The sequence below is a fragment of the Mobula hypostoma genome, chromosome 12 (genome assembly GCF_963921235.1).
Source record: "Mobula hypostoma chromosome 12, sMobHyp1.1, whole genome shotgun sequence".
Classification (NCBI taxonomy): domain Eukaryota; kingdom Metazoa; phylum Chordata; class Chondrichthyes; order Myliobatiformes; family Myliobatidae; genus Mobula; species Mobula hypostoma.
Genome location: NC_086108.1, coordinates 96839927 through 96863208, shown reverse-complemented (window position 1 = coordinate 96863208; position 23282 = coordinate 96839927). Strand labels below are relative to the sequence as shown.

Sequence of the window (23282 nt, the reverse complement as noted above, 5' to 3'; positions counted from 1 at the left end):
TTCCAAAGTAATGGCCAAACCAGTCAGAGCCCAGACTAGGAAATAAACAAAACAAAAATAGACCACAAAGCATATGAGCAGAATTAGGCCATTCGGCCCATAGAGTAGAGGCTTTGTGCCAATAAGTGGACCACCGTTCGTTCACCATAAAAAAAAGTGGCCCAAAAGGGAGCTTAGAGCTCAAGCCAGGTCACCAAAGAGAACCCTGAAGAAAAATTGTCGAGGTTTGTGCAGTGAGTTACAGAAGTGTAACAACTGAGTACAATGCCTAATCATAGATAAAGAACATTAACTAAAGGCTACTGCAGCAAAGCATTTTGTGAAGCCATTACTGTCAAACATGAGAGAATAACCGTCAAATTTAAACTGTGGAACGAACACATAAATGATACTGTGGTCAGTAATCAACATATCACCTCAATGGGTGACATCATTAATATAATACAAGACTGCAAGGTCATATCAGTAAAAGTTACATTGTCTAAAAAAATAACATTCCCCAAAGTCAACTTTTGAAATCAAATTTGAGAAATAGGTATCACTTAACAAGACCATCAATTACTGCTGACCTATAGCTGCCTAAATGAGTTGCCTGCTGGTGCAATTAATTGACAACCATATTGGTGTGGCATAAGAGTCAAAACAAACTAAAACCATCAGGTCTCGTTTTCTCAAGTTCATTAACAAACCAGCAACCCAACTGCTTCATGGTCATTCGCTGCTATATTGTTAAATTTCCAGAACTATTCTTCATTGAAATTGAATTAAAATCCTTAATCAGCCAGAGTGGGATTTGAAGCTAATTTGTGAATATTAGTTCAGAGAATCCATGCAAAGTGATCATATTCTTGATGGGTGCCAAAAGCTGCAATTAAATAACTAAATATTTTTCTGTTGGAAAATGTAGGAAATCACTGAAAAGCTAAAATAAAAATATTTTCAGCTAATTACGTATAAATGTAGCTATTGCCAAAGTCTTCAAATTAATTTTAAATTAAGTGACTCTAACTTAGATCTGTTGCTTCCTTCATCGATACACTTTTCACCACCACTTTGTCCCTTTTACAAATCCAAAGCAGAAACAATACCTGATTAAACCGAATGCTCTTTCAATATTTTTTAAAACTTTTTTCTTGTTTTCAATGTCTGATACAAGTTCCTTGTATAAAGAAGCATTCTCAAAATAAACACCTATCTCTTCTGTAATCCTACATTTGAATCTAAATTCAGATGGATCTGAATCTGGATGAATCCCTTCCACAGAGCCAAAGCAGACAACTAGTAAACAGTACTTTCTGTTGCAATATCTGTCTGCCATCACACCATCAGCTTTCAATCTTTTTTTTAAAAAATCAAACTTAGCGACTTCCTTTGGTTTCACTCCTGCCCATCTTAACTGCAGCCAAGGCAGGTCTTCCCACCTTGCACTAATGCCCCTCCACTTCATCAGATTCTACATAATAGCAACAACCCTTGTAAAGTGATCAGCTATGTTTAGGATACCAAAAACATCATAGCAATTGTACTTTCTTCCCTATCACTGATTCAGGATGAAGGAAACTGACTACAGGATTGACCTACTAAACCCTGTGCTGAGCATCTAGCTCATGTTCTTGCAATTACAGCCAGCATATTTCTACAAAGGATCAGAATTCAGATCGATCTGAATGGGGACACTTGATCTTGAGATCAAGTTCAGTTAATATTTTAACGTATCTAACTTTATCATTATTGATTACTGTTAAATTGTCTTCAATAAATTTTACTCTTATGAATTTCAATAATGATTTAAATTTTGAATATCAGACACATTTTAAAACACTTAGTGCCTGAAAGATTCCATTTTGCCTTTCACTTTGACAAACACTGTTGGGCATTCCAAAAATAGGGTATACTGGTTGAGGCCTGGCTACTGCTGAGGCTTTAGCAGCAATCAGCAACACTAAATGTTTTAGATTATGAGGACACTCAGTCCTTGTTTATTGTCATTTAGAAATGCATGCATTAAAAAATGATACAACGTTCCTCCAGTATGATATCACAGAAACACAAGACAGACCAAGACTAAAACCGACAAAACCACATAATTATAACATATAGTTACAACAGTGCAAAGCAATACCGTAATTTGATAAAAGCAGACCATAGGCACGGTAAAAAAAAGTCTCAAAGTCCCGATAGCCCCAACATCTCACGCAGACGGTAGAAGGAAGAAACTCTCCCTGCCAGGAGCTTCCAGCGCCGCAAACTTGCCGATGCAGCATCCTGGAAGCACCCGACCACAGTCGGACTCCAAGTCCGTCCAAAAACTTCGAGCCTCCGACCAGCCCTCCAACACCGAGCACCATCCTCTGCCGAGCGCTTCGACTCCGGCCCCGGCCGCCGAGCAACAGGCAAAGCCGAGGATTCGGGGCCTTCCCCTCCGGAGATTTCGGATCACACAGTAGCAGCGGCAGCGAAGCAGGCATTTCAAAAGTTTCACAGATGCTCCTCCGTGCTTTCACGTCTGTCTCCATCAAATCAGAATTGTGCACGGCATCCTACTTGACAGATGACAGATATTCATCACCGGAGAGGCCGCGCGCGCTGCGTGGTGTCGCCATCTTCTCCTCCTCCCACTCCCGAGATATTTATCTCTGGATTTTTCTCCCCCAGGGGGTTGTGAAGGGTAGGTCATCAGAAGCATCTATAATAAGAGGTAGATAAGTTTTTGAAAACTCAGGGCTTTGAGGGTTTTGGGGATCTGGCACAGAGAAGGAGCTGACCTAGGTGGATGAGCCACGGTCATACTGAATGGCAGGGCAGGTAATCTACTCCTGCCTTGATTTTCACATGCTCTGGTGTTCACTACAATACATAACCTGACTGTGGATATAAGAGGTTCAGGATAATCAGATTCAAATCATTCAGCTGGTGGAGCATTCCTGGCATTGTTGGCCCAAAAATTTTTAATCTTCCAAAATCTCAACTCTTAGCATATGGATCAATATCAGGTCTTAAAAGAAGCAGCTAATTTCTGTAGTGTTCTTTGGAGCTTAGAAGAATGAGGGGGTGGTCTTGCTGAAATATACAAGATACTTGGGGGACCTAAAAGAATAGACGTTGAGATGGAAGAATCTCCAACAAGGGTGCATGGTTACAACATTACGAGATAGTTATTTAAAACTGAGGTGCTTCAGAACTTGTTGTAAATGTGGTAAAACAATGAAATTCTGTAGCCCAGATGGCTGTGTAGGATAGATCATTGGGAATACCTAGAGAAAGTAGATATACTTCTGGAAGATCTAGGAATCTGGCACAGAAAAGGAGAAGCTCTGGGGCAGACCTGCCTTGATTATGATGAATGGTGGGGCAGGCTTGAGGGGTCAAGTAGCCTATGCATATTTTCTTATGTTCTTACATTTGCTTACCAGCCTGACAGTTTTATGCTTTTTCTAAAAAAAAACCTAATATTTAAAATAAGGATGATTGAAACATAGTAGTTGAGGATACTCTGATGCTGTAACTATGCTTATTTCTATTCCACTTCTTAGTACTACATTCTATTTTCCCAGTGGCTTAGCGTCATTGGTTCTGCATTTGATACATCCTTCACCACAACTGCATCTGTTCCATTTCCCATAATTTCTTCTCACCCTCCTCCTGCTTTACCAGATTCTCAGTTCAGCAGATCATGCTCTGTCATTTCTGACACTCCAACCTTATGGCACCAGACACATTTCCCTCATCTTTCTGGTATTCCAAAATAATTCCTCTGGCCAATCAGGATCATTCCCCTTCTCATGATATCTCTCCATGAAGGTCAACATCTGCCTTTTTGCCCCCTCTCTGCCTAACAGCAGGCCAGCTGGTGGCATAGTGGCATCAGTGCCAGACTTCGGAGCGAAGGCTCCCGAGTTCGAATCCAGCCAGCTCCCCAGGCACGCTTTCCATCCGTGCTGGGTTGAGTGTTGAGCTAGCAACTCGACCTCGTAAAAAAGAAATTGCCTGCTTCAGAAACATCAACAGCAAAAAAGTTGATGGCCTATGCTCTCTCGTGAGTTTAAAAGGCAATTTCCTTTCCTTCCTGCCTAACAGCTAGGAATTCAAACATTCCTCCTAGTGTTAAATAGCAAGAGTAAAACTATTATATTGCAACGGACCCAAGGCTTCTAATAGAACACCCCAATACAACACCATAACAGATGTGTGCCCGCCATTATATTATACCAGCGGCTTACAGCAACTGATTTGTGGACACCAGTAGAATACATGAGTCTTAGAAAGCCAGATATGGACCTGAAGTTACACTCAGGCCATTGACGACCAGGCGAGGATTGATACGGTATCTGCGTATATTAATAAACTTTGACCCCTGGCCTGCCCTCAGCATCAGCACGAGCTACAAGGATCAGGAGGACCGTGGAGAACTGGGAAGATAATGAAGAGAATCAAGTCCTAACTGCAGCATCCATATAGCTTTTCCTTGACATCCGTACAATTCTGCCCAATAACATCACAAACTATTCCCCTCAAGGAATTGGGATCTCTTGGGGAATCCCAGCCTCGGTCCATGGGATGAGTTATTATTTTTTAGCAGACAGAAAAAATTGTGCCCTGAATCATTATTAAGCATGAAAAAGTAATCTCCAATTCAGCAACTCAACTGTTGGCAACTTTGGCACAGTGAGACATCAGCAGCAGGCCACAAGGATGGCAAGTGCAGGTGAGCCAGATGGACCCATCCCATGCACTGTATATTTCATCATGGGCCACATATTGCGCACTATATTATTGGACTTGCAGCTTTTCAAATACATTACAATATGCTCATAGTTTTAATTTTGATTGAAATGCCAAATAAGGGATCTTGACATTATATTATTAATTGGTTCAGCTTCCTCTAAGTGTTCTAACCTCCCCTGCTTCACTTAATTTCAGAAGGAAATTATCAGCATTAGCATTCTGGACTGTTAAATTCACTATTAATTAATACATCCACAAGCAATATTTTAAAAAACAAATACAAAGATTTGTACCTATACCATAAGCCTTAAGAGTTGTAATGAAAATAATAAATATTTTAGGCAAAGAAAAATCATTCATATTTTCATAATTTTAAATAAAGATATTATAAAGATATTATACTTAGAAATCTAGAAATTAAACATTTACATTGTTTTAAAATACAACTTAAACCTGAAAGGTACTTACTCCTTACACTCCTCAGCCCCATCTGTGTCTTTCAAAGCCATGGTGCAGCTGGAGGCCAAAGGATCTAAACTCCGACAATATTGGTCTCAAATTCTATTTAAAAAAATACACAAATTCACATCATTTCCAACAATACCCTGCATAACTTTTTAATCTATTTAATTTATTATAGGTTTTCAAAATTAGGCAAAACACCAAACTATGTTGTTCATACATTTCATATTTAGGATCGTAATCACTGTTTACAAGTACCTGCAACAAAAGATAGTTAAAAAGTTGAAAACAAAGATAACGCCAACAAAATACATACAAAAAAAAATACAGAAAAGGGTATGTAAGAATTTTTCTGGATTCAATTTTTATGATAGTTCAAGACAGTAGTTGTCATTAATTTTGACATATAGTTTTTATTATCAATTTTATTCGCAAAAATAGGTAATTTAGAAATCTTAGTTCACATTAGTGCATTGTCTCCAAGATAGAATGCTGAAATGTTATTCAATGCCAGCTTTGTTTGAATGTTAGCAATGACTGACATTTAAAGTTAGTTTTCCTCCAGTGGCCTTGGCCTCAATGGTAAAGCATGCTATTGTAAGAAAGCACTTATTACTGGTACAGCAATGGCCCATCCCCACTCAACGTAAGCCATCAAGTAATAGATATTAAGAAGCTGCAAATAAATCTTACTTTCTTAGTTTAAAAAACATCAATAAAGAATCAGACATAGAGAATGAAAGCAAAGCAAAGCCAAGTTGCATTGAAAGAAATTAATTCTTCAGGAAGCCATTAATTTGTTGGAAAATAATTTAAAGAGAAAAAAAATATAAAGAAATATGACCCAAAATAAATAACTGCCAATCAACAGAATAATTTAAAAGTAAATAATATCAGAAACGCATCTTTGCATCACTATTTAACGCGACCAATACCATTTTAGAAATGCACAACAGCTTTAAGCAATATTAACAAATATAATTACATTTATTGCATAGGTTCCCAAGCATTTTCTATTCCTCCATTTTATTCTGACACTCAAATTTTTGAGGTTTGAGCAAGTTCTTATTTCATTGTTCTATAAGAAAACCTGCTTCAAAGAATGTCATGCTTCAAGCCACATTTAAACACAAGAGATTCTGCAGATGCTGGAAATCCAGAACAACACATGCAAAATGCTGGAGGAACTCAGCAGGTCAAGCAGCATCCATGGAAATGAATAAACAGGCAATGCTTTGCGCCGAGACCCCTCATTAGCACTGGAAAAGAAGGGGGAAGATCTTGGCTTCTTCACCCTTCCTTTCCAGCCCTGATAAAGGGTCTCGGCCCGAAACATTGACAGCTTATTGCTTTCCATAGAGCTGCATGACCTGGCGAGCTCCTCCAGCAATTTTTGTATATGCTACTCAACCCGCATTGAACTGATTTCTTATGCAACAGGATGAATATCCTTAAATGGCGGCATTGTGGAGTTAACTTTTCTCTTTTTGCGGGTGTAATGCAAACTGCTTGCTTCTTCTATCAAAGTAAGAGCAAAACATTTAATTGCTCAGCTTATGCAAGATAATATTGAAATAACAACATTGTTAACAATGTTTGATATTATAAGCAAACAAGCATCTAGTTCTGTTATACCTGCCAAAAATAACAAAGTCAGCTGATTGTACCACAAGATATACCTACAGATCAAGATGGCAATGTAATCTGTACTTAATTATGACATTGTTCAGACTTCAATTTTACTATTTATTGCCTATAACTGAAAATACATCCAAACAGATTGACTTTAAAAAGATGTTTTATTCTCCACTGTGTTGTATCATGACAACCACGCACTTTGATTTAACAATGCTGCTTTTAAAATGAGTATTTTCTACAATGATTATTCTACAATAGGTGTAAACAGCCAGCATTTTTATTATTAGTTTGTTATTACTTTGTTATTAGCATAAACCAGACGCAATTTATTTTAGAAACCATGATAACACTCTCTGAACCAAACCAAAATTAAGAACTGAAAAGTTCAAGCAATAACCACTGTGCAATGTGTGATAGGAAAAAGAAAAGATCATAATAATGTCTCATTTAAAAGAGTTAGTCAGTTACCAAATTGGGTTTTAACAAATGTTCTGTTACAATGAGCAAATAATGTATATAATTATATTTTCTCAACTTTCTTCTTTTCTAAAGGTGTTGACTACCTCTGTAGAATAATGGCTTAGGGGTGCCCTTCATCACCTCACTGACATACTAATTATTCACCTGCAAATCTTAAGAATGAACATTTTCAAGCTATTCAATTATGGGGATCAGTACACCATCTCAGGCAGTTCCTTGAGAACAAGGGTAGTCTTCCTCAACTCCTGCTCTGAGGCAGCTAATGAGGACAAAGTGGGAACAGGCTCTTCCCCAGATGGAGCAAGAGATATCTGATAGGACTATATAGTGGTGTGCTACTTCCAATATGTACTCATGGACCTCTGCACAAATTCAATTTTCAATTCCAACTCAAATGCTTCTTCTACGCAATCATGTCTCAGGGGTTCTCAGGGGTCTTCATCAAGAGGCCTTGCATTTTTCTGTTGTCAATCTGATAATCTGTTCCCATGGTGGAGCTTGTAATATGAGTACTGGTTTCAGGAGACTACTGTTTGTCATGCAAGCAATATGGCCTTCTCTATGGTCTTGATATTATGGAAGCTGGCCTCAGTGACACTTACTCTTACAGTGAATTTGCTGTATTTTGCAGAGACTTTATCAGTGGTATCTTTCTAGTGTTGCAAGAAGCCTTCTGTAGGTAAACCTGATCTTAGAAGCAAACAGAAGAGCAGGGATTACTACTGTTAGACAGTATATAAGTTTGTACCAGATATAAGATTTGATTTTCAAATAACCTTTCATTCAAATGACCAAATGCTGTGCTGGCCTATTAAGGCAATGAATTTCATCATAATGCTTGCTTTCACCAAGAAATGGCTCCTGCTATGTGGGAAGTACCCCACATTTTTCAAGTTCCTTCATGGATAACACAGTGTTGTTATTACATCTGCCCCTTATAACTCCAATGGCCCAGGCGTAGAGTTTGCCTATTTGTCTTTAACTATGGTGGTCTGGTTCCCTCCAACATCCCTGAGACATCAATAGGATGCAAAACTGGGCTGAGAAGTGGCAGATGGAGTTCAACCCAGATAGGTGTGAGGTGGTTCATTTTGGTAGGTCAAATACGATGGCAGAGTATAGTATTAATGGCAAGACTCTTGGCAGTGTGGAGGATCAGAGGGATCTTGGTCCGAGTCCAAAGGACACTCAAACCTGCTGCACAGGTTGACTCTGTGGTTAAGAAGGCATACGGTGCATTGGCCTTCATCAACCGTGGGATTGAGCTCAAGAGCTGAGAGGTAATACTGTATTACAGTTATATAGGACCCTGGTCAGACCTCACTTGGAGGACTGCACTCAGTTCTAGTCACATCACTACAGGAAGGATGTGGAAACTATAGAAAGGTACAGAGGAGATTTACAAGAATGTTGCCTGGATTGGCGAGCATGCTTTATGAGAATAGGTTGTGTGAACTTGCCTTTTCTCCTTGGAGCGATGTAGGATGAGAGGTGACCTGATAGAGGTGTATAAGATGATGACAGGCATTGATCATGTGGATAGTCAGAGGCATTTTCCCAGGGCTGAAATGGCTAACACAAGAGGACAGAGTTTTAAGGTGCTTGGAAGTAGGTAGAGGAGATATCAGGGGTAAGTTGTTGGTTGTTTTTTTTAAATGCAGAGAGAGTTGTGAGTGCATGGAATGGGCCGCCAGCGACGGTGGTGGAGGTCGATACGATAGGGCCTTTTAAGAGACTCCTGGATAGGTACATGGAGCTTAGAAAAATAGAGGGCTATGGGTAATTTCTAAAGTGAATACATGTTCGGCACAGCATTGTGGGCCGAAGGGCCTGTACTGTGCTGTAGGTTTTCTATGTTCTATCCCGAAGACTGATTCATCTTACTTCTCTCTGCACCCAAGTCAACTTAGTCCAATTACTGTGTCCCTTTAATCTAATTCAAAATAACACAGAAGAGACAGTTATCAATCTTTTGAACATTCTTTGTGCACTCAAAAGATAAATTTGCTGAGGCATGAAGAAATCTAAGCGAGAAAATATATTTAAATTGATCTGCACCAGCTTTCAAATTTATGTTAATTATATAAGGAACTACAGTTGAAATTAAAGTAGGTTGTAAAATCACACACCTTTCTCCAGTTTTCTATTTTCTAATGTCTTGAACATCCTGCTAGAGCAGAAGTTCCCCACCTTTTTGATGCCATGGACCCCAGGCTGAGAACCCCTGTGCTGGAGGGTGGCATGGTAGTTAGCATAACACTATTACATTACCAGCGATCCAGGTTCCGTTCTGTGCTGCCTGTAAGTTTGAAAATTAGGCCGTTACTGCGTGGGCATTTTCCAGGTGCTCAGATTTCCTCCCACATCTCAAAGCCATACAGGTTGGTCGGTTAATTGGTCACACACGTGGTGTGGGATCACTGGGCTGGAAAGGCCTGTCATGGTGCTATATCATTGTACAAAAGTACTGGCACATCTGCATCCTTCACCATCTTATAAGGTGGCAATTATTCTCACACAAGTTTGAACAATGCAAGTTACCATATCACATTGACAGTTAACTTCCATTTGAGGGGTCCTTCCTGGTCCTTCATTGACGATTTCAAAGTTTATCACCAACACAAACCAGAAGCTACGAAGACCAATGGATAAAGTAATTTTGATGCAATTATACTCCTTTCTAAAGAGTCTGCTGAGGAGTTGCTTTACCAAAGCAGGAAAACCTGGCTGAATTGTCAACATGAGTGATAAAGTCAAAAGTGACAAAAACAGACGTATCAGAGAGAATGACAACAGCAGTAGTATTGTGAAAAAATGACCTCTGAATACCATACAGCCAATATAGTGAAATCAGCTTCATATCATGTTCTGAGTACTCTGACTTAAAACAGATCCTATGATCAGAAACCAAGGCATTATCAGCACCATCTAGTGGTCATCTTTTCTTTTTGGTTTTGGTACCTAGTTAGAATTTACATCACTAGATGTCACTATTATTAACAGTAAATTCACAAAAACACGTTAATTTTCTGCTGCAAGTATCACATAGTTATTTCACAGCAAACAAATTGTAAATATTATGGCCACAACTTCTGTTGTTTCAATGACATTTATTTAAAAACACATTTTCATAAACTTGCCAGATTTATTCAGTTTTGTGCCAACTGTGAACTGTAATGGTGTTTTGGTCTTCATCTGTTGGGAATTGGGTATGGGCTGCCCAAACACATTTCATTTAGAACCCTTAGAGAGACTTTAATCCCATCTGTCTCAGATCAGTATTCCAACTAACACCACCACAAATCGTCGAATTTGCCAATTTTAAGAACAAACAAATTAATTTTTTAAAGTCTTATAACTGTAAACACAGACGGTAGCCATATAAAATGATTACTTCCTCATTCCAATGATTAAATAAAAATCTATTTTCAATTTTACAAACTGAGCTTCTTATTCCGTGATTTATGTCAAAATCCTGCAGGACCTATCTTGTCAATTGTGATGAAATGCTGCCATCCACAGGCTGGTGTTTTCACTGAAATTTACCTCACATTGTTTTGATTTAGTCTGTACTGAAAGGCATACAAATAAAATATTAGGCAAAATATGAATTAATTTAGGTAAATAATTTCAATAAATGCAGAACTCCGAATCTAACCCTTAAACTGCTCACTTACCAATATCGACTTCCTTGGGCCACGGCTGCAAGGTGAACTTGCCAAATTACATTTTTAATTACACATTTCCAGAATTTTTAACCCCATTTATAATTAGGGCTACTGGCTATACTGATGCAATAACAGTGACATCTTTAATTACCTGGGATTACAGGTTAGACACCCTGTACTCTTCCAAATATAGAGCAGCCAATGTCTTGTTTGGTAGAATGATCTCTACATTTAGTTTAACTGGTTATGGGGATGCCAAACTTGCAATTCATTTCTAATTGCTGTCTTTTTCAGAGTTCTAATGCAACCTCTCTGGTAAATCTGCTGCACCACACTGTGACTAATCCTGTAAAGTGATGCAAAGGGTGCCTGCAAGACTGGGCTGAAAAGTCAGAAAATTTCTGCTTGATCATCAAGTGTTCCGGAACACGACATCAACAAGTTAGAAATGCACTTAAGGTAAAAAAAAATGAATACAATTTCTGGACAGTTGCAAAATAACTCAAATTCAGCCATCCTAACTTCAAAAGGATTAAAAAGATTTGGATGCTTCGTGCAAAATTCTTGCACATCAAACCTCCAATGTGACAATAGAAGTACGCAAAGTGCTGGAGCAACTCAGCAGGTCAGGCAGCATCTATGGAGAGGAATACAGAGCCGATGTTTCAGGCCATGACCCTTCAAAGAACTCTTCAGAGGGCCTTGTCCCAAAACATCAACTCTTTATTCCTCTCCATAGATGCTGTCTAACCTGCTGAGTTGTGCGCTGCTCTGGATTTTCAGCAAGACAATAGAACAATATAATGGTTTGTCCCTTCAGGTGAGGGTAAAAGCTAGCAATTATAATCTGATGAAACTAAACTATTAAAGTATTTTAGGAAATAAACTCTGTCCTATCTCACAGTCATATAAAAACATGTTTGAAGATGCATAGATGCCAAATATATTCGCCAAGTAAAAAATCAATTGTTACGAAAGTTGTTCTATATTATAACTCAAAAGTAAAATACTGCGGATGCTAACTGAAATTACCACAAAAAAAATTCTAAGGAAGCAACATTTTCAAAAGAAACTTGCTGTCCAGTGTTATTAACATGTCAGGCAGCAGCCATGAAGAAACAAATTCAATACTTCCAGACTTTAGTCTTTTGTCTGAATATTACAACAAAAATAAACAACCCAAAACACCATAGACCATGACATAGGAGTAGAATTAGGCCATTTGGCCCATCGAGTCTGCTCCACCATTCAATCATGGCTGATCCTTCTCTCTCCTCCTCAGCCCCACTCCTCAGCCTTCTCTGCGTAACCTTTGATGCCATATCCAATCAAGAACCTTTCAATCTCTGCCTTAAATACACTGAAAGACCTGGCCTCCTCAGCTGCCTGTGCTAATAAATACCACAAATTCACCACCATTCGGCTAAAGAAGTTTCTCCGCATCTGTTTTAAATGGATGCCTCTCTAACCTGAGGCTGTGCCCTCTTCTCCTAGACTCCCCCACTATGGGAAACATCCTTTCCACATCTACTCTGTATAAGCCTTTCAATATTCGAAAGGTTTTGATAAGATCCCCCCTCATCCTTCTAAATTCCAGCAAGTACAGGGTCAAACATTCCTCATATGATAACCCTTTCATTCCCAGAATCATCCATGTGAACTTCCTTCTGAACCCTCTCCAATGCTAACACATTATTTCTAAGATGAGGTGCCCAAAATTGATGACAATACTCAAAGTGAGGCCTCACCAGTGCCTCATAAAGCCTTAGCATCACATCCCTGCTTTTATATACTCGACTTCTTGAAATGAATGCTGACATTGCAGTTGCCTTCCTCACCACTGACTACCTGCACGTTAACCTTTAGGATGTTCTGCACAAGGATTCCCAAGTCCCTTTGCATCTCAGATTTTTGGATTTTCTCCCCGTTTAGAAAATAGATTTATTTCTTCTACCAAAGTGCATGACCTGCAGTTACATTGCATTTCATTTGCTACTTTTTTGCCCATTCTCATAATCTAAGACCTCCTGCAGCCTACCTGTTTCCTCAGCACAACCTGCGTCTCCACCAATCTTTATATCATCTGCAAACTTGGCAACAAAGCAATCTCTTCTATCGTCCAAATCATTGATATATAGCATTAAAAGCAATCCCAACATCAACCCCTGCGGAGTACTGCTAGTCACTAGCAGCCAACCAGAAAAGGATGTTTTTATTCCCACTCACTGTCTCCTGTCAATCAGCCAGTAATTTTCCTGTAATACCATGGTCTCTTAACTTGGTAGCCTCGTGTGGATAAGCAGCCTCATGTGCATCAAACACATGATGTGCTTTATCAAAATAAAGCATCAAACTTTAAACTTAAGAAGCCTCTTCAAAATCATTTTCTGCTATTAATAAGATATACTGACTTTTCCCAGCAGTTTTAGCTATTTCACTAAATTAGTAAAATTTCAACTTCAAAATTTAAAAAGGAAGTAACCACGAATTGTTTACATAAGGGTGCAGATAACTTCATCAATGAAGCTGATCAACCTTAATGAAGAACTCTTATCCTCCCTCCAAATATATGTCACTATCTTCTACCCTACCTAGATTAGATTATTACTCAGTAAATTTGCCGACGACACCACTGTTATTCGTAGAATCTCAGGTAGCAATGAGAGTAAGTGCACAGATTAGCTGACTGAGCACATTTGCGACAACAACCCTGCCCACAATTTCACCAAGACCAAGGTGTTGATTGTGGACTTCAGGAAGGGTAAGCTGGGAAAACATACACCAGACCTCACTGATGAGTCAGTAGTGGAAAAGGTGCTCAGCTTCCAGTTCCTGGGTGTCAACATCTCAGGCAATCTATCCTAGGACTGACAAATTGATGCAATCACAAAGACAACACATTCGGAGTATGAAGAAATTCGGTAAATCAACAAAGACTCTTCCAAATGTCTGTAAATATACAGTAAAGGACATTCTAACTGGTTGCATCATAGCCTGCTGTGGGGGGTCTGACGCACAGGATCACAAGAACCTACGGAAAGTTGTAGACTCAGCCAGTTCCATCACAGGCATAACCTGTCCACCAATGAGAACATCTTCAAAATTCCTCAAGAAGGCAACAACCATCACTAAGAATGCTCACCATCTGGGATATGCTCTTCTCATTACTACCATTGCAAGCAGAAACAGGAGCCTGAAAACCTACACAATGACTCAGAAATAGCTTCTCTCCCTTTGCCATCTGATTTCTGAATGGTACAGGAATACTATTTTGTTTTTTTTTTGCATTATTTATTTATTAAAATGTGGCAATTTTATATATTTGCGCTGTACTGCTGCAGCAAAATAACAAATTTCACATCATGTAAGTTAGTGATAATAAATCTGATTTTGATTCTTTTTCTCTGGTCCCCTTTGGTCTTTGGGGTGACATAGTAGTGTATAAGGCAGCATGGTAGTGTAGTGGTTAGCGCAATCACTTTGCAGCACCAGCAATCACTATTCGGAGTTCAATTCCCATCACTAGCTGTAAGGCCTGCTGCGTTTCACCAGCATTTTGTGTGTGTTGCTTGAATTTCCAGCATCTGTAGATTTTTCTCATGTTTTAATCTTTCATATTTATAAAGCTAATCTTGCTCTTTATGGGGCTCACTATGCTACAGCCAAGAATAAAGTAGAAGCGCAAGCTCAATCTGTTAAAAAGCATTCTTTATATAAACATTTCACAAGTTTGACAATTGTACACGAGAAAGATTTCAACTGAGAAAGTTTAAGTGAAATTACTAAAATCTGTTTTCATGTGGAGAGCCAATTGGATGATAGTTATTAGATAAATGGTATTTGAACATATATCGATTAACTATCATCCAATGAACTAATTCAATAACTATAGCTACATACAGCAAGAATTTGACAGCATTCAGGCATGGAATATTAAGTGGCATGTAAAATTGCAATACAAACTACCAGCCAATGGCCATTTCCAACAAGACAATTTAACTGCTAACCTCTGTCAATCATTGGCCCTTGCCATGGAATCTCAACTGGATCATCCATAAAGACCACATTGGAAAGAACAGGTCAGAGGCTGAGTCTCCATGACAAATCACTATCATACTTGCCCCTCTTTGCACTGTACTGCTGCAGCAAAATAACAAATTTCACATCATACAAGTTAGTGATGATAAATCTGATTTTGATTCCTTTCCTCTGGTCCCTTTGGGGTGACATAGTAGTGTATTATGTAGCCTCTTCACTTCTGGAAACTCAAAAGTCAGGTCCATGCTGGAATATTACCCACTGTGCCTCAATGAGTGCACTCAATATGCTTAACAACATCCACTACAAAACAGCCTGCTTAATTGGCACCACAATCGTCACCCTAAATATTCATTGCCTCCACTACCAATAAAACAAGACTACACTGTTCAGCATCAATACAGAGCATTCCAATTACTCAGTTAGGCAACCCAGACAGCACCTCCCAAACATACAACCTCTATTAGGCACATAGGAACATCATCACCAAAGGTGTTTTTACCAACTCATACACATCCTGATTTACAAAGATATTACTAATATTTCAGCATCTCTCAGTCTAAAAGTCAGAACTCCCTAACCAATAGTATTGTGGAGGTTTGAGCAAACTTATCACTATATTATAAAGAGCAACAGGGGAGCTACAAATGATGGTTCTGACAGCTCCACATCCTGAAGAATGAACTTTAAAAGTATTCAAAAGGAGGAATCTTTTACTGCTATTCTTCACTTTGACAAAAGTTGACTTCTGTATGATAAATAAACTGAGCAAATCCTTTAGAGGGAGATATTAAAAAAACATTTTAATACAGAATTGGGTGAAATCCCAAAGTAACAAAAGCTCTATTTTCCAAAAACAAAACATCAATGGATCACGAACAGCACACTGGAAACAATAAAAACTGTCAAAAGAAACACACAAAACCAAAGAACAGATCTTAAGCACTGTAAGAGAAATAAAGAACAGCAAAAGGTGACAAAGCTATTTGTAAGAACCACAAAAAAGGGGAATGCAGTCAGCCCTCCTTATCCGCGAGGGATTGGTTCCGGGACCCCTCGTGGATACCAAAAAACATGGATGTTCAAGTCCCTTATACAACCTGGACCTTAGGACCCAGCGGAACCCCGGACCTTATTTAACCTGTATCAGTGCGGTGGGCATTAGGACCCGGTGGTGGAGCTCTGAATCCACAGTGTTTCTGTTCACGAAAATATTCGCAATCGCAATTTAAAAATGAAGCGGAAATAATAAAGCGATCGGAAAGAGGTGAAACGCCATCGGTCATTGGAAAAGTGTTAGGCTACAGTTGGTCAACGATCAGAACAATTTTAAAGGATAAAGTGAGAAAATCCCTGCCCCGATGAAAGCTACAATTATTACTAAGCAACACAGTGGTTTAATTATTGGGTTTTGGGGTTTTGGGTTTTTGATCCTCCACATCAACCCGGCAGGGATGGACAGCATGCTCAGGAGCGATCTGTCACTGGATCGAACTCGGGAACTTCTGTTCCCTGGCCCAGCACTGAAACATACGTTTCTTAAGTGTTTTATATGCATAGAAAGGTAAAATATATACTATGTACTAAAACAAACGTTCGACTAACGGACTCTAAATAATACTGGATGTACCTGTTCCAACTTAGTAAGAGAACTTCCGTTTTTTTTCCGATCTCAATCCACGATAACCTACGCACATCCTCCCATATACTTTAAATCATCTCTAGATTACTTATAATACCTAATACTGTACAATGTAAATGCTATGTAAAATAGTTGTTTTACTGCATTGTTTAGGGAATAATGACAAGAAAATAGTCTGTACATGTTTGAACAACAAGTGCTAGAAGAGCACTTCCGGGTTTTCTCGATTCGCGGTTGGTTGAATTCGCGCATGCGGAACTCGCGGATAAGGAGGGCCGACTATACAAAAGGAATTTGTACAGTGCATCAAAATTTTGATTTGATATCACCTCAAAATTTTTTAAAATGGTAAGTAGATAAATTATTTTGGTTATTTGGGGATTTGGTGATAAAAGACTATTATCTAAATAGGAAATCTAGATACAGTGGATTACGGGTAATCAGGTGGACACTTCGTTGGGGCAACTTTCAAAAAAAAAACAAAAAACTAATAGGAGAAAATAGCCATGACTCCCATCAGTTATTTGGAGAACTATGCTGCTTAATTGGGAGAGGACACTATTGCTAAACCATTTCCAACTAGTGTCAGTCACATGCACTTGTGTGGCTGTCAGACACTATGCCGTGCTTAGAGCAAACAGCTTTTAAATAGTCAGTTGCATCTGTTCGGCAAAAATAAGTAGCAAGACAATTCAGAACTGTTTTGCCCACTGCAGTTTCAAGCAGTGGAGTGAAACAGCTCGGAGTGAAAATGAAACAATTTCACTACTTTGACAAGTTAGGAATGAGGAAGAATTTGAAGGAGATAAGGTGAGAGGGAAATGGGAATGGGGAATGGTGAGTGGGCGGGGGAAGATTATCAGGAGTTTGAGAAATTGATGTTCATGCCATCAGGTTGGAGGCTACCCAGACGGAAAATAAGGTGTTGCTCCTCCAACTAGAGTGTGGTCTTATCGCGACAGTAGAATAAGTCATGGACTGACATGTTAGAATGCGAATCAGAAGGGTGATTAGGAACTAGTACACAGTTTTATAGTACTGTAGTAGTATTGGTAGTGTTCTAATTTGTTCTGTATTTCATTTAAAACACATAATTTGTTACTCAGTTTGTCTTTTTTATACCTTTTTTACTTTTTCCATAAAAATTGAAGTAGCAGCTGAATTGGGCCAAAATGTGTCCCGATGAACCAGAATCTACTGAACAGTGCCTTGAAAAAGTATTCAACCCCCACAACTATTTTCACATTTTACCATCTCACTTTCTAAATTTAAAATAGCTTGAAGCAGGATTTTTAAGCTAATCTACAAAACATTATGCATCATTCAAATAAAAAAAAATTCAAAGCCTGTCAAGGATTTACTAAAAATTAAAAACGAAAATTGTGAGGTTGAAAAGTATTCATCCCCCTTGTAATTACTACACTAACTTTTCTCAAGTGCAATGCCGTATATTACCATACCAACTCACCCTGTTTGTTGATGCAGAAAATTGGAGGATCACCTGTTTTTCGTGGATGCAAAAGAATAAATACCCCATCTCTCTGTAAGGCCCAACAGCATGGTAGATTTTCAACAGACCAAACCAAAATGAAGACAAAACAGCATTCAAGGTAAGTAAGAGAAATGATAATAGAGAAGCACAAATCTGGATAAAGATGGAAGACCATTTCAAAGGTACTGAACATACCTCGGAGCTCAGTGCAGTCTAATGTGAAAAAGTGGAAAAATATGAAACCACAGCCACACTGCCTAGGTCAGGCCGCCCTCCTACTTAGTCACTAAAGAAGAATGGCATTGCGATGGCAACAATCACTGAGTGAGCTGCAGAAGTTAGTCACTGCAATTGGAGATGAAGTTCGTGACTCCACATTCTCTCGGGCCTTACACAAAAAAAGGGTATTTATGGAAGAGTGGTAAGAAAAAAGCTCTGGCTTAAAAAAAACATATCCTTATCCGCACTTAGAAGATAATGCAAAGATGTGTAGGGTCTTGTGGTCAGATGAGACTAAAGTGGAACTTTTTGGTCTCAACACTAAGCAGAATGAGTGGCATAAATCTAATACTGCGCATCACTGAGTAACAGCATCTCTACTGTAAAGTATGTTGGAGACAACATCATGCTATGGGGATGCTTTTCAGCAGGAGGGATTGGAAATCTGGTCAGGATTGAATGGAAGATGAATGCTGCTAAATGCAGACAAATCCTGGATAAAAACTTACTAGCCTCTGCCAGAAAGCTTAAATTGGGGAGGAAGATGGTCATTCAGCCGGACAATGACTACTTCGAGAGCAACAGCGGAGTGGCTTCAAATGAAGAAAATTGATGTCCCTGAGTGGCCCAGAGTCCTGACCTTAATCCGATCAAACATCTCTGACAAGACCAAGATTGCTATCCACCGCCACTCCCCAATTAACCTAGCAGAGCTTGAGCTATTTTGCAAGGTAGAATGGACAAATCTTGTTCCATCATGTTGTGTAAAGCTAGCAGAGACTATCAAAAAAACTACTGGCTGTAATAGCTGTAAGTACTGAGTACAGGGGGATGAATACTTTTGAACTGCTGACATTTCAGTTTTAGACTTCTTAGTTTTTCATGCCTTAAAACATTCTTTGCTTTTGGAAGACGTTCATTTAGGTCATAGACCAGTCATTGAATGATGGAATGGTATCAAGGGGTTCAATCAGCAGAACTGAACTTTGTGTGGATAACCAAACTGACAATCCTACTTACTTCCAAGGTTGAATTACTTGAAACAGGTTCCATTTTAACCAGCGGTAACAATGGACCGTTTCTGTTCATATTTTCCAAAGCAAATCACTCCACTGATGAGAAAACACGATCTTACGTGTATTCACTTTTGAATGAGCTACAGTTGTCTTCAGGTCCCAGCACAAGCTCTGGAAACCTGCCACAAATTCTTTTCCCCTCTGATCTCCAAACTGACTTTAATCTGAAATGAGCTTAAAATACTTTCTAACAACATTCACCCATTTCTACTTGTATAACATTTTTGCAGAAGCACAGTTTCTCAAGCCTATTCAATCTTTCAACATACTAGGTTCATCTGCATCTTTTTGTCATCCAACTGCCCTGGTTTTGCAAACCTTAGCTTGCTTTTTAAGAAAAGCAATGGTCCCTCCTGTCCTATTTTTGCTTTTTGTTAAAGCCCACATCTAACCTATCAGCCCATAGTTTTATGATATTGAATTTTTTAAAAACCTACCTATTAAACATAGACTCACTCCAGCTTGGAACTATTTTCCACGAGAAAGCAAATCTAACATCCATGTGACAGGTGAATACATGCTGCTGCAACTTCAACAGCAGTATACTAGATACAAGTAGTTTTTTGCACATCAAGGATAAATAGAAGATCAGGAAAAAGCACCAAAAGGTGAATAGTATAATTCCATGAAGAAGCCTGGGAGCAAACCAAATCTACAGTAATTAAGACTCAGTCAAACCCGAGATGCCCCATAGCACATCCTAGTGGTTCTGGTTCCAAACTAATAACTCAGCTGGCAACTACAAACATAGCCACAAGTTGTAGCACTTCAAATTAAAAAATCACAGCTCCCAGATCCAGCATCAACTAAATCAGACTGCTGAAAGAGTAAAGGGGGAAACATTAACCCGAAAGGTCTCTTTTTATGCTGCAAATTTCTGATTCTATCTCTTCAAGACATTTGATTTCTCAAGTGCATTGTCGATGTACTGTTTTAACTGAGAAATGTGAGCAGCACCATGCTTCAACATACTGAAAATGAATGGCTTCCCTAACATTGACTCTGATGTCTCTAAAGAAAAACAAAGGCATTCCATATTGAGTAACTATAAAATTCCTGTAGCACCAAAAAGAACAAGTAACGCAAGTAATTTTACATTTTAGCTGATATCCACGGCTGCCCAGTAATGAGAGCTTCTAAGAGAGAAAAAACAAAACACAAAAACCTAGATGTGTCTAAACCTGTCAGTGTATTTTCATTTAAACCCATTTCAATGTTTTACCATTGCATTCATTCTCCAAAGGTGGGCCAGAGGGAAATATAGTGCAGGTTGAATATAGTCTGTCGGCCATATATTGTGCATGATGAGATTAATAGTCTCACTCCTGTTTCAATGTTCTGTCATATGAAATACACTTACTTCAAAACTAATTGAGGTGGAACGAATAACCAATTCAGTAAGTACGGCATTAGGAACCTGCAGTGATAAGAACTGCTGAAGACGGCTATTCTAACCCTTTGAAATGAGCTGGCATATTCAGATAATAAGCTCTAGGAAGAACAGCAAGATGCAAAAACATATAGATTTTACCAAATGGCATCTGTGAACGAAGAATTAGATTTAATGAACATTTTCCAAAGACTTAGAGAATGGGATAGTGACTATTAGAGTAGAGAATGTATCTCTAAAAGAAGCTTTGATCAGGTTTATTTTTCTTATCTTATTTTAATACTTAAAAATACAGGAAATGCAAATTTGGAACTTTGGCAGAAAAGGACAAGCAAATTTTCTAGACTACTGTATTGTATGTTATTAACACCCAAGCATACCTTAATTTCACATCTATTTAAACACACTGTTTAGTTGTACAATAAATTTTCCAGTGAGCCTGGTGTGTTTGATGGGAGCAGGAAATATACAAAATATATCCAACCATAAACCTACCCATATGCCAGACCTCTGGTATCCTGAATGCCAAACCTACTTGTTGCCGTGCATTCCAGACCCTGACTCTGGCAATACACCTGCTTGCCTTCTCGACCTCTGCCCTACATTATGGATTAATTAGTGAGCCAGTTATCAAACTTTCAAGATTCCAAACAATCAAATACGACAATGTCAAAAAAACAAGAAAATCTGCAGATGCTGGAAATGCAAAGCAACACACACAAAATGCTGGAAGAACTCAGCATGTCAGGCAATCGCATCAAAGGAAAAGAGTAAACAGTCAATGTTTCGGGCCAAGACCCTTCTTCAGGACTGAGAAGGAAGGGGAGGGATGCCTAAATAAAAAGGTGGGTTGGGTTGGGTTGGGTGGGGTGGGGAGGGGGAGACGCTAGCTGGAAGGTCATAGGCAAAGCCAGGGGAGTGGGAAAGGCCCTTCCTTCTCAGTCCTGAAGAAGGGTCTCGGCCCAAAGCCTTGACTGTTTACTCTTTTCCATCAATGCTGCCTGACCTGCTGAGTTCCTCCAGCATTTTGTGTGTGTTGCTTTGGAATGTCAGTGTTTTATTTTATTTGTTCAATGTTCATACAAATAAAAGTGCTGGATTTTTCACCTTGCTATACAGAACATTTAGTTACAACTGGAAAGGTGGAAGGAAAAAGAAGCAGAGGCAGACAGAGAATGAAAATGATAGATGGATAAACATCATGGTTAGAAACAGGGGAGGCAACAACTACAATTCGGAGGGTCAAGGACCGTGATGGATGGAGAGACATGATCGCCTACACCAAACGGCAAGGCACCTCAATGAATACAGATTATTCAAACTCCACCGTGGACAGTCTCAAGCCTGGCTGAGAAAGCCGGGCTGGGTAGAGGACTAGCAACCCCATCTGGTAAAAATCCAGTGCTACAGAAATGCCAAAAGACCTCATCCCTGGAAGAGGAAAGAGAAGATGGGCTACACCTAGGACAATTTGAAGGACTGGCCCAGGACAGAGAACTCTGGCGAGTGCTGTCAGCAGCCAATGCCCCAGTAGGAGTGATGGGCTTAAGTAGTGCAGATTATTTTAGCCTTTAAATCACAAAAATAACATCATTTATCGCTGTGCTATTGGCATAACAAATTCTTCATTTTCATGGCTTTTCCTCATTGATAACTTCATTTAATTGGAAGAGTGGGTTAGTGAAATTATTAAATGATTATCTTCTTCAACACTCTAAAATGTAAAAACGTTTGTGTTAATGGCTTTTTATTCATAAATAATGGATGGATTTGTTTTTCATTTTATCCTAAGACTATGCCACCCTGTTACAAAATTAATATAAAAACCTATTAGATTTTCATAGCCCCTCCACCACACACACATCTTCTACAAAAAGAAGCCAAGCATTTTCTAACAGGGTGAAAACAAACTGCTGGAGGAACTCAGTAGGTCAAACATGATCTGCAGAGTCAAAGAGATGGTCAACATTTCAGGCTGAGATCCTTCATCTGTTCTTCCAGCTGTTATATTTTGCTCCAGATTCCAGCATCTTCAGTCTGTTATCTCTGCCTCCCAACAAAGCTCTGATCATATAGTTTCATTTCACAGCATTGTAAATACAAATTCCACATTATCTGGCTATTTTCACTTTGACATCTATGGATGCTCCCTCACCATCATCAAGGGAACTAAACAACCCTTCAAAGGGAAGCAAAAATTCACAAGCACTTCTTCAAAACTTGGTGTTCCTGAGGTGGTCGCATGTAAAATAGTAAGACTAAGTGCAGTCTAGGCTACCAGTTTTCAAAGCGCCTACACTTTGTCCACAATGCCCCCCCCCCAAAAGCTCCCAGGTGCGATCATTTCAATTCCACTTTCCATTCCCACACTGACCTGTCAGTCCTCAGCATTCTCCTTCTCCAATGTGAGTCCAAAGCAAACTAGAAAAATATCTTATATTGTACTTGGGTA

At 39.0% G+C, this 23282-nt stretch overlaps 1 protein-coding gene across 5 annotated transcripts in view; it reads right to left on the bottom strand.

Annotated features, from left to right (window-relative positions):
- LOC134355025 (zinc finger protein 644-like) overlaps window positions 1-23282 on the bottom strand; it is a 143859-nt gene that overhangs the window by 50232 nt on the left and 70345 nt on the right. For 3 of the 5 annotated variants that reach the window (XM_063064670.1, XM_063064672.1, XM_063064669.1), the window contains one exon: window positions 5194-5286. The exons of 1 other annotated variant lie outside the window; for it this stretch is intronic. In XM_063064670.1, coding sequence (XP_062920740.1) covers window positions 5194-5234 — 41 coding nt within the window. In that variant the 5' untranslated portion in view covers window positions 5235-5286. Of the gene's footprint in view, window positions 1-2122; window positions 2687-5193; window positions 5287-23282 lie in introns of those variants that run through there. One more of the 5 variants, XM_063064673.1, reaches the window with a different exon arrangement.